The sequence below is a fragment of the Quercus suber genome, unplaced genomic scaffold, assembly GCF_002906115.3.
Source record: "Quercus suber isolate HL8 unplaced genomic scaffold, Cork oak 2.0 scaffold_27, whole genome shotgun sequence".
Lineage (NCBI taxonomy): Eukaryota > Viridiplantae > Streptophyta > Magnoliopsida > Fagales > Fagaceae > Quercus > Quercus suber.
The window spans coordinates 2144028-2156769 of NW_027069492.1; the positions used below are offsets into that span (position 1 = coordinate 2144028).

The window sequence follows — 12742 nt, forward strand, 5'->3', positions numbered from 1 at the left end:
AGAATTTCTAATGCTATTGTTTAAGAAACATTGATTTTGAATTATAATGGCGAGTTTAATTTAGGCACATGCCTATTTGTTGTTCTTTTTTCAATTTACATATTCAAGTTATGATTTCCCAAACTTAATTTCATAAATATTTAATTTTTAAAATTTTTCTTATTTGACCTTACAATTCAACCGATGACCCGCTAGTTAAACCAGTGACCTAGTGGCCCAGCTTATAGACCGGGTCAACGTCTAGGTTAGGTTTAATAATTATGCTCTCATGGAAGCTTCAGCCCATTTCATTTTTTTAGCATACATTTCATGCAATCATTCATGGTTATTTAAATTGTGTTTGTTGACCATTTTCTTCCACATGCCTTCAAATTCATTTAGTGTAACATATTGTACCATACACTTGATTAAACTTTCATACAATTCCTATACTTTCATATACTTCCTTATTATGTAGATTTGTAAAAGCATTCATTTCAAGATGCCACACACAAAGATGATGTGAAGAAATTTGGAAAAACTGTTTTAATAGTTTTACTCATTGCTTTTTCCCAATTAATGATGATTGAAATATGAGTCTTATAGTTCATTAGTTCAAGCATATTTTGCAACACCTAAATATATGTTTCAATGGTCTCATCAACTAATAGTCCATAACCAAATACTACAGTTAGCTAGTGGCAGTTAGCTCCTACCAATATAACAAGGGGTTTTGGTATACATTCATCTTATATGTTGTATCAAATGTGACTACATACCCAAAACATGCATAATATAAACGACTTTGAGAATCTCCCCAAAATAGATTGGCCAAACGGATTTTTTTATCAGTAGTGTACTAAAAAAAAAAAAAAAAAGACTTGTCCATGTCTGCATTGGCTTTTAAATTTGCCAAAGCACATTTAGCATCACCATCACGCATATTGGAATTGCGATCTGCCACTATATGGTTCATGTATCCTCCAGCTTGTTGGATCAAATGGTCTATGATTTGGTTTGACCCCAATATTATGCATTGATATAATTTGAGCCTTATCAAAATCCTTAATAGTCCTGTGCGAACAAAGAAATTGAGTTTCGAATTGAGTAACTAAGTTGTGATTATGCTCCCTTTTAAACTCTCCTACAACCCATTTATTTGACTTACAATCAAACCTAATACAAAAAGTGACCTTGCAACCACTTCTTGTTATTGGTCTTGCCTCTCGCATGAAATTTAACTTTACATAATTTTTTCTTGTTTGCAATCTTCTCTCTTTCTTTATTTTTTATTTTATTTTATTTTTTTTGTGCACAAACCCATCTTCTAGAGGTCACGATGTTATTTTTATTATGCTTTATCACATCTTTGCGAATACTAAAGCCAACCAACTTCATATACGTGTTGTAAAATTCTCCACCATCATCTAGGGAGCTGAATTTCAAACCAATTGCTTGGGCATTAGTCAATTGATCTGTTCCTTTGTTGAGAATAGCGCTCTAGTGTTTTTCCTAATTTTGAGTAGCATCACCATTGCCTTTTTGTACCATATCACATTCATTATCTATTATATTATTTCCATCCTTGCCAGCATCATCATATAAGAATCCTTAGAGTTTATGAAACAGCTTCATCAATAAATACAAGAGTAATATTATATCTAAATTACTTCTTCTCAAGTATTCATTCACCACATCATATTATTTATGATACTGATACACATATATTTCTCTTTGCTATCGATGTTTCTCTATTTCTTAATGTCCATTCCAATAAGAGCTTATACTCACACATAAAGGACAAAATTGGCCTTTGCCCTTTTCAGGCAAAATAAGTAGCATACTGCCCCTTTTTCCAAACTAATTAGGGAAATGCCCCTCTTTTGAAACTCGACTTTCTCTAAATTGAGTTACGCCCTATAGTGACGTTTTTAAGGACCTATAGTAGAGTTTTGTAACTTGAGCTCCATGAACTCGAGTTATAGGTAAAAAGATTGCATAAAACTCGAGTTCATGGATTTCGAGTTACAAAATGCCACTATAGGTCCTTAAAAATGTCACTATAGGGCTCTAGAATTTTTTTTTTTTTAAAACTCGATTTTGAGTAAGTCGAGTTTCAAAAGAGGGGCATTTCCCTAATTAGTTTGGAAAAGGGGGTAGAATGCTACTTATTTTGCCTGAAAAGGGCAGAGGCTAATTTTGTCCCGCACACATGCACATATGTGTAGAGAGAGAGAGAGAGAGAGAGAGAGAGAGAGAGAGAACCGATCGAAGCAACTAAAAGAAGACAAGGCCATAAATTAGATGGCTTAGTTTCAACTCCTAGTAAATAGGTCTTGCTTACACTATGGAATTATGGTGTGTTGCTATTAGTCGCCCATGTGAATGAACAAGGTCGAGAGAGATGCAAATTGACATTGTAACAACAATTTATGTTAAAATTGGAATTTCCAATATGTTCTAGGAAGAAATACATTAAGACTTGCGAACGAAGAGTTTGTAGAAACAAGATAAATGGATGAAAAGGTATTTATTGTAGTTTTGTATATATATAGTAGTAGGTCAGTTTGCAAATCTCCTTTGAGACTTTAGATTTGGTAAATTTATTTACCAACTTGCATACAACACCCAAATTAAATTGATTTGGGCTTACCTATATGTACTTGGAAAACAAATAGGATAACAAAAGAATTAGAAATAGCATAGCAAGAGTTGAGACTTGATGCAAAGATGTTATGGTGAAATGATAAAATAAAAATATAGAGAGAGAGAGAGAGAGAGAGAGAGAGAGAGAGAGAGAACCATGTCTTTAAAGGGAATTGAAGGGTTTAAGGATTTTAGTGATTTAATGAATAAACAAAATTGTGTGTGATGGCTCTGGCCTCTAGCATTAGTACTTAATTGCTAAAGGGTTTTTTATTTGTTTGTGTTTTTTGTATGTGCATCTCCTTTTTGGTAAGGACAAAATTATTTTGTTTAATTTTTTTTAAAGGGCTGGGTTGTTTGATTTTGATAAAATTGGTTAACTGAGCTTAATTGTTTTTAGCTTTACTATTGGTAATTATTGTTTTGGGGCTAATTCTTTTGGGATGGTATATTTTGTTTTAAATTCTAGATCTATAAAATTTTTTTATAACTTTTAAAAGGAGGAGGATGCAAGAATTACAATTTCTTTTTTTACAAATTGCTATTATGGTAAGTGGCTATTAGTAAGTAAAAAAATGACGTAAGTGGTGAGCGCAAATGCAAACCAATAGGAATTTACTACATTAGAAGTTTTGTAAAATTGTTGTAGAAAAGTTTGTGGCTATAGGAAATAATTCACATCTTATTATAAGACTTTTAATCAATTTGGGTTTTACCTTCATTAAAATTTAAATTAATACAACGTAGTTATTAAAGGGTGCAAATCAACCAAGCCCATGGATTGGGCCTAAGCCCATCTGGCCTAAGACTGGATCTATGAAGTCTGAAAGACTCCATTCTGGCCTAGTTTATAAGGACAATTTGACATTGAAAGTGGAGGTAACATTTAATTACTTAAAAGTTTTAAGGTTGCTATTAATCTTTCATGTGATGCCAGTTGATGATGGGGTCCTTTACGTACCTATGGAGCAAACTAAGATATGTACATAAAATCTAGACATGAAATATTTGCACAAATGCATGATTGATAATGAGTATTTTTTGCTTACTAATTTTTTTTTTTTTGAGAAAGAAACTGATGGATTTTATTAATAAAATTCAATTACATCCAATTGTAAAATCGAACCAATATGAGATGGGACATTTTTCATCTATACTTGAAAATCTAGTATGCATAATGCATTTTTAGCCAGACTATGAGCAACCCCATTGTCATTTCTCTTAATGTGAGAATACAACAATCATTCCCTACAAACACGTGAAAACCTAATACAATGAAATAAAGTTGCAAAACATTTAACATCACAACTAAGTAAACCAAAGGATTCCAAAGACTACAAATCTGCATTCAAAGCGTTCATTGCAATCTCTGAAACTCCCTCTGGGGTGACATCTTCCAAACTTAGATCAACATCAAACTGTAAAGCCTTCGAAATAGCCAAAGTTTCAAGCTCTATGACAGTTAGGGGGAGAGGGATGATTCTGATCATGTGGGCCTATAATTTTTTAGGATCTCTTTTTATTATAAGTATTTATTTTTATCACATCATATGACTCAAAAAATGCAAAGTTTATACGTATTTCTCAATAATGGACAAAGTTTAATTACCACAAGTGAACTTTATCACTAGTATAGTCTAGACTCTAGAGTAGCAAATTCATTGCAAGTAGTGTCAAGGCCAAGTTCAAATATATCCCTCTAAAATCATAACCAACTTTGAATTGTATGGTTAGTGTGTGTAACATCAAAAGAAGCACCTGGTCCTAAGGCCAAATAAAAATGCCAAACTTCAATCATAAGATGACACATATTTTGAGCATATTTAAGAAAATATAAACGTGTCAATTAGTGGATTGGTTTGAAAATCCTATAAATTTTGCCTCACTATTGTTTGTAGAATCACCCAAGTTGAATTTTAGAGCCTGAATTACATTGTTAGTGTTTGTGTTCCAAGTAGAAACTGAAGATGGACAAATCCCAAAATGCAAGTTACCAAGCTGGCGAAGCTAAGGGCCAAGCTCAGGTGAGTTTCTATCCATCCTATTTACATCTATGAGCATAGTAGAATACATCTAGTAAGCACGTATACTCCAATTTAGCTCATATATTTGTATGTGGTACCGGATATCTCTGGGATACTCCTGTATGCGTAACCTGATTTTTTTATTTTAAGTGCCAATATGTCCAAGATATACGCCTATGATACGGTTCTTCTTAGGCAAACTGCATCTAAAAGGATTTATATAGGCATGGATGGATGTTTCATGCATGAACACTATGCACGTTGACATTTTAAATGTTGATTATAATGTGTTCTTTTTTGGTGTAGGAAAAGGTGGGCAACTTGGCAGACAAGGCAAGCAATGCTGCTCAATCTGCCAAGGAATCATGCCAAGAGGTTCAACAAAGTTTTTACTAATTAGAAAATTACATATAAACATAACAAAATACTTCGATCTCAAGCAATACTGCCCTACATCATTGTTAATTGCTTACATATGGAGTTCTATATGTTGCAGGCTAGCCAGCAGATGAAGGATAAGGCACAAGGGGCTTGTGATGTTGTTAAGGATAAAGTTGGAGCAAACAAATGAAAATCATATTGGACCTCACCGATTGAGCAAGCCTTTCCAAATAAATTTTGTGCTTATTAAATTTTAATTAATGTTTGGTCCCTAACCTTTAGGCTGAATGTCAATTTGATCCTTAACATTTCAAATGTGTTAATTTAGTCCTTTTGAATGGAAGATATAGATAACGTATCAATTTAGTCCTTAACCTTTTGGTATTGGATCAAAATAGTCATTATCCATTACAACAAAAGTAGACTACAGTGACAACACTTTTCATCACAATATGTCCTTATTTATGGTGTGGTTGTGTGTGACCTTTAAGTTTGTGTGTTTTGATGAGATAGAGGGAAAGAAACTTGTGGATGAAGTGGTAAGAGAAAAGAGAGAAAGGAAGAAAGAAATTAAAAAAAGAAAGAGAAAGAAAGCGAGCTCTATGGAATGTTTTGGAGTTTGGAGGAAGTGGTAGGGGAAAAAAAAAAAAAAAGGAAAGAAGGAAAAAAAGAAAAGAGTAAGGGCACGTGGTTGAAGGAGAAAAAAAGAGGGGGAAAAAAAAAAGAAAAAGGAAATTATATGGATGAAAAAAAAAGAGGAAATAAGGGAAAAATAAAATAAAGAATAAGAAATTAAAATTAGGCAATGCTACCATAATATTTTCACAATACTTTCACAATAAATCTTAAGTAGTAGGTTACTATTTACGATAAAAAAAATAATTCTTTTAGAAAGAGAAAATAAATAATTTTAATAGTATGTTCAAATTAAAATCAATATCAACTTATCACAAACGATTTTTTGTGAAAGTTTTGTGAAAATATTATGAATGTAGTTTTTAGGAATGAATGAATGAAAATTGAAAGGAGAATAAAGAAATATTAAAGAACGAATGAAGAAATAATATTTAAATGGGCTAGATAAAAGATAGAAAGTCTGTTGGAAAGTGCTAAAAAAGTAGGTAGCTAAAAGGTAAAATGAACTATGTACTCTCGAAATAGTACAAAATTTTGGAGAGTCTAGAGATGCTCTAAGCCCCGTCACCAAATATTTTCATCACTAAACGTTATATTCAGTGACAAAATAAATTCGTCACTAATGATTTTTAATTTTTAATTTTTTTATTTGACGATATAGGGTGACAAAATATTTCATCACTGATTGTATATATATATATATATATATATATATTTTTTTTTTTAATTTTCAATTTCAATAGATTAGGCAATGAGCTATTTCGTCACCAGTTTCTGCTTATAGTTAGTTCAAACTATTGGCATCATTAAGTTATGGATGAAAAATGTTGACATGGCTAAGGTTAAAATAAAGAATTATGCCACATATGTTGTCACGTGTGGTTCTGAGTTTTAATTATTAAAAAAAAAAAAACCCCCTAAACTAGGATTGAAATCCCCAGAGTCCTAATCTAGAAAATGAAGCTCACCCATTGAATTGATTCACCGCTCTAAAAAAATATTAGAAAACACACACATGATGAGAAAATAAATCAAACCCACCCTTTGATTCAATGCACTTTATGCGTTATTTCTAAAATTCTTCACTTTACTATTATCTTTGTCGATTTCCCATGCTTTCTTCACTTTAGTCGTGCTGCTGTCTGCACTTGCAACTGATAGATAGTAGTTAGGTTGAATTGTTTTTGGTTGGGCAATTTTTTTATAATGGGCAATTTTGTAACTTTGAGCATTTTGTTTTGGTATGTTTTTTGTCACAGATTGCCAAAGGGGGAGTTTGTTAGGTTTTAGGAATTAGGAACTATTGTATTAGAACTTCAAAGTGTAATGTTGGCAAACCATTATCAAAATATTTAGTCTAGATTTAGGCTACTCAAAGTGTGTTTATGTGTAAAGTTTGAATTGAGTATACTGCAGGATTTATTGTATAAATTTACAAAGCTCAATTAATCAAAAATTAGACTCGATTGATCAAAGCTCGTGTAGATTGTTTTTTGCAAAATTTTCCAACTTAAGCCCAAGCCCATATGACGGGTAGGGTTTTATGTTTTGCTTCTAGTATAAAAGGAAAAACCCTAGCCACATTTTTAGGCTGTTCTTTATGCTGTGTGTATGATTCTCTTGTGAGATCTAGAGGTGTTTGCCTTCATATATACTTAGGGTTATCAAGATCAAGATTGATATTGAGAGCTTGGTGATCACTTCAATTGCTGCATAAAGAGCTTAAAGAAAACACAAGTGGGAGTACTTGTGGTTGCTGTGAATCTAAGAAAGTAGTCCATGGACTCGGAGTTGTCACGTGGTCGTGGTAGTAAGTTTTCTACTCGAGGTAGCAATAGAATGTTAGTGGTTGTTGATGACAAATTTTTCACATCACATGGCTTCATTGCATTGACGACCTGCACCACATTAACACTATCATGGATTTTGGAAAAATCTCTTCTAAAACCTAAAAGAGCCCATATTTACACACAACAAAGGGCGTCAAAGCCCATGGTTTAAGGTCATAGCACATTATCTCATTTTTGGCTCATGATCCAAGCTCATGAGTCTCATCGGGGGAATTTTGGGAGTCGTGGTTTGGAGGGCCAAGAAGTATGTTTTGTAAAACTCTAGTGGTTTAAAGTTGGTAAAGGAAAGCATGTTGCTTGGCATGTCTTCCCTAATTCCTTGAACTCTGACAGGTTAGTGTGCAATAGGTAACACTTGGTAAGCCTCTCATATCACATAACACTTAAAATGATAAAACTCCCCATGCTCTTTACATAAAAATTAATGCTCATCATATAATATAAGTTTAAAAATGTGATTATAGTATTTCGTACAAATCATATTATTATCATCTAAATTAATTCCAAGCACATGGCTAAATATATATTAGTATCTCATATCTAGCATTAAATGCTCTCTTTACTTTCCAAGATTTGGATAAAATATAAAAGACCATAATTACATCTCTAAAACTTCATCAAATATCAACCAACTAGTCTAGCACTTACCAAAATTATATATTTACTAAACATATAATTTTTCCAAGAGAGGAAATTTAGCCAAAAATACCAAAAAAGGCTCCAGTGGAAGCTATGATAGCTTTTGCAGAAGTTAAAATAACTCCAGCGGAAGCTGTAAACAGCTTTTGTAGAAGCTCCAGCAGGTTGACACATGTCTTAAAATGATATCATTTGCCCATTAATGCCCAATCCTAGCAGCTTGCTATCATACCCAGAGAAACAAGAGGATCCCATAAAGATTATCTTGCCACTTTTAGGCAAATCATGAATTTAATGCCAAATATTTTTTCCTCCAAGCAAGATGTCATTTGGATGATATCATTTAGCTATGACAGCTATGATTGACAGCTATTACAGCTATAATATTAGCCTTGAAGTCTCTAGTTTTCTTCTTTTGGCTAAAAAACAAAATCCCTCTAATGAAACCACTTACCTTGTAAAGGACTTTTCCTTGTTTGCTAATTTTTCCTTCAACTAAGTTCTGATATAGTTACATAGCTTGGCTCTATATAAAGAGGACCAAGCTACACACAATAAAAGAGGGAGGGGAGGGGGGGTCCCCTCTCTCATCCCCAATATTCTGAAACTTCATCTTGCTGCATATATTTCTAAACTTCTCCATCTCCCTTACAAAAATATCTCTTCTTAGATAACACCATTACTACACAACACACATATCAAAACACACCATTATCCAATACTCATTTTTCCCACACTCCATTATTCTGAAACTTCATCATCTTGCTGCCCAAAAACACATCTCCATCTCATTCTTCATTTCTCATACAAAATCTCCCTTCTTAGAAAGCAACATAACCCATGACATAACACAAAAAACCACTCCAGTAGCAGCTCTAATCTCATGTATTTACTACGTTTAACCTTCATATCATCTATCTCACACTTCCATATATTTCACAAATACATTCCTCACAAAATACCCATACATACTCCTCATATATCTTTAAACTCCGTGTCTCACAAAGTATACATATTCAAGATCCATGTCCAACAAAGTATCTACATATAATTCCTATACATATTACAAATACCATATCTCACAATATATATATATATATATATGTGTGTGTGTGTGTGTGTGTGTGTGTCTTTCTCACCATCTCCACACATCTTAAAACATATTAAACACTCTTCCAAGAACTGATTATTAAAAGCCCTTTCTTATGGAAGATATATATTTACAATGCCAAAAGCCCTTCTTATGAAAGGCAAAATACTAAAAGTCATTCTCATGGAAGGCAACATCACTCAAACTTGACTAAAAACTAAAAGAGTATTACATGGGGAAAATCATTTAAGTGCATGATTAAGGGGACAAACTTAACCAACTGATGCACATGGTTGGACTTGCTCTCTCTCCCTCTAGTTGCACCCATTTTTTCCTTTCAAATATCAAGATTACTGAAATGTTAAGTCCATTGATGTGATACGGTTGGAGCCACAACTATGAAGGCTACTGAACTATCTAAGTCCACTATTGTTCTACAGCTGGAGCCCCAAACTATGAAGATAAGTCATTACATTTTACCTTCAAACTTGTATTATTAAGTATATTTTATTCATTATCATTATATCACTCAACTAATGTTATTATACTATTGGAATGTCATTAGCTCATTATTGTTATATGGCTAGAGCCACAAATCATACAAAGAACAAAGTGATAGTATACAGCTGGAGTTAGAAACACATAAGATAAGTCAATATTTCTCTATTTTCAAGATTACATTATTAAGTACATGTTAATTCATTATTATTGTTCCGTTGGATGCAAGTTTCTTTAATATTATCTCATTGTTTAATGAAACATGATCACACTAATGCTTCATTAATGAACATATATATATATATATATATATATATATTAATAAATTGATTTACCATAGTTGGACATGTTATTCGGACATATACCACCAATGGATATATATTACTTGGACATAAACCATTGTTGGACATATATTACTTGGACATGGACTATTGCTAGACATACCTTATTATGTTGAACATGAACTATGAACCGCAACTAGACATGGACTATTGGACTCATCCCATTGTTGGACATTTGACCCCTAATTAATTATTTTCTAACATTAGACATCACTTAATATACATAATAATAATGTATCAACTCACCATCTAATCAAAGCTATCATGCTAAGCATATTGTTTATTTATTTCAATCATTATCATGATTCGAAGACTTTGGGTTTCATCTATTTTGTAGGCTTAAAAATACATCGGAAGCCATTGGTCTGTGCAGCCCAATGTCGAGTTCCGGGTTGAACTCCCCAAAATTAATCTAGGCCTAGCAAAGTCACGCTTCCAGTGAAAGGCACGTGGCTACGTGCAAAAAACCACCGCCGATAATGGTCTAAGTTCTATTATACAAACTTCAATTCTTTCATAGTGAATTTGTTTTTTACCTTGAGGATAGTTAGGTTAAATCCTCCTTAGGTCTTTTACCAGTTTGGTTTTCTTAGGTCATCATATCATTGTGTTCTTTATTTTCCACTGCTTTACATGATATGATTGTTTTGTTTTAACCTAGATTTGAATAATAAACCTAAGTATTCACTTGGTTAATTAATTGGGTTAAACAATCTAGTTTATAGGAATCTAAAAACATACTAGTGGTATCGGAGCGAGTTAGCTCTTGATTTAGGTTATTATACATAGAGTTGATCATTGATCCCTGTTATCATGGACAATTTTAAGTGTCTTACTGTTTTTGATTGTGATGATTTGAATAAAAAGGACACTGTTGCTTCTGTTGATCTTATTGATGCCTGTGAAACTCTTTGTAAGGAATTATTGAAATCTATGAAAATTGTTAAGAAAGTCAAGGAAGAGTTAAAATTGGCTAATCTTGAAAAAAGGAATTGGTTGTTAGATTAGATGAATCTAATAAAAAGAATGAATTTTTGAGAAATCAAATTTTCTCTCAAGATGAGAAGATGAAAAGGTTGGAACAAGAGTTAGTTGAATCTAAAAACTAAATTGAAAATTTAACTAGTATCAAGCCTGTTGTTGATAACAGAAGTATTTCTGTTTCTCTTAAGTCTAAAACTGAGAAAGCTTATATCTCTTATTTAAAGAGGAATAATAAAGAAAAGGCTTATTTGGCTAGGTTAGATAAAGGTAAAAGTTCTGATGTAGACTTTGAAGTTTCAAAACCTATGTCTAAACCTATTGTTAGAGAGCATAATAAATCTGTTTTTGTGCCTACTTGTCACCTTTGTGGTGTTGTTGGTCATATTAGACTAAATTGTTCTTTGTTGAGGAAAAAACCAAAATTTGAGACTAGATTTGTTGTTAGGAATACTGATGTTCCTAAATTTGTTCATGTTTGTCAGTTTTATGGTGTCTCTGGTTATATTCGTCTTAATTGTCATAAATTGATGTTAGGTTCTAAAGACTTAGGATTCGTGTATTTAGAACTCTAATGTGCGATGTTGGCAAACCATGATCAAAACAATATGTTTAGTCTTGCTTAGGCTTGCTCAAAGTGGTGTAATTCATGTAAAGTTGGAATCAAGTGGTTGCAGATGCATTGGTGCATTTCGACCTGGCTTGATCGATCAAAAATTAGACTCGATCAATTGAATCTCAGGTAGAATGTTTTTCTGCAGAATTTTCCAACTCAGCCTTACTTCATTAAACGTTTTGGGTTTTCTAATTTTACCCTAGGTATAAAAGGTAAAACCCTAGCCACGTTTTTTAGAGTTGTCCTGAGTGTATTGTTGCTCATATTGCTGTTTTGTGTAAATCTCTTGTGAGATCTAGAGGAGCTTTCCTTTACACAAAGTTTAGGGTTTTCAAGGAGGAGATGTTATCTACACCTTGATGATTAATTCAGTTCCTACCATTAAAGCTTAAAGAATAACAAGCGTGGATGCTTGTACTTGGTGGAGAATCCAAGAAAGAAGGAGTCCGTGGATTTGGAGCTTGTACGTGGTCGTGTCAGTAAGTTCTACTGGTAGGTAGCATTAGGAACTCAAGCGGGGAGCTTGTGAGTTCTTTTGTATGAACTTCGATTCTTTCGCATAGTGGATTCAGGTTTACCTTGATGATAGTTACGTTAAATCCTCCCAAGTTTTTACATGTGGTTTCTTGGGTCATCATATCTTGTGTTATTTACTTTTTCACTGCTTTATATTCTTGATATGATTGTTTGATTGTGATAACCTAGATTTGCATAATTTGACTAAGTTAATCACTTGGCTAATTAATTAGGTAAATCTAATTGTTGTGTTTTAAGGGGTCTAAAACCGTACAAGTAGTATCAGAGCGAGTAGCTCTTCTGTTTGTAGATCCTTTGATCTAAGAGCTGATCCTTGACCCCTATTATCATGAATAATTTGAAGTGTCTTTTTGCTCATGTTTGTGATGATTTGAATAAAAAGGACACTTTTGTTTTTGTTGATTTTATTGATGTTTGTGAAACTCTTCGTAAGGAATTATCTAAATCTTTGAAAATTGCTAAGAAATTTAAAGAAGAGTTAAAATTGGCTAATCTTGAAAAAGAGGAATTGATTGTGAGACTGG

At 32.8% G+C, this 12742-nt stretch overlaps 1 protein-coding gene across 1 annotated transcript; it reads left to right on the forward strand.

The window, feature by feature from the left end:
- Window positions 1–4524: 4524 nt before the first annotated feature.
- LOC112013504 (stress-induced protein KIN2) lies at window positions 4525–5404 on the forward strand. Its single transcript, XM_024045929.2, has 3 exons — window positions 4525–4649; window positions 4956–5024; window positions 5146–5404. The coding sequence occupies exons 1-3, from the start codon at window positions 4593–4595 to the stop codon at window positions 5218–5220; spliced, it is 201 nt and encodes a 66-aa protein (XP_023901697.1). The 5' UTR covers window positions 4525–4592; the 3' UTR covers window positions 5221–5404.
- Window positions 5405–12742: the final 7338 nt, after the last annotated feature.

Excerpts from the sequence above, each read along its gene's own strand:
- LOC112013504 (XM_024045929.2), top strand. The coding sequence starts at position 4,593 with ATGGACAAATCCCAAAATGCAAGTTACCAAGCTGGCGAAGCTAAGGGC. Across the intron at positions 4,650-4,955 it reads AAGCTAAGGGCCAAGCTCAG|GAAAAGGTGGGCAACTTGGC; the intron begins GTGAGTTTCTAT and ends TTTTTGGTGTAG. Across the intron at positions 5,025-5,145 it reads CCAAGGAATCATGCCAAGAG|GCTAGCCAGCAGATGAAGGA; the intron begins GTTCAACAAAGT and ends TATATGTTGCAG.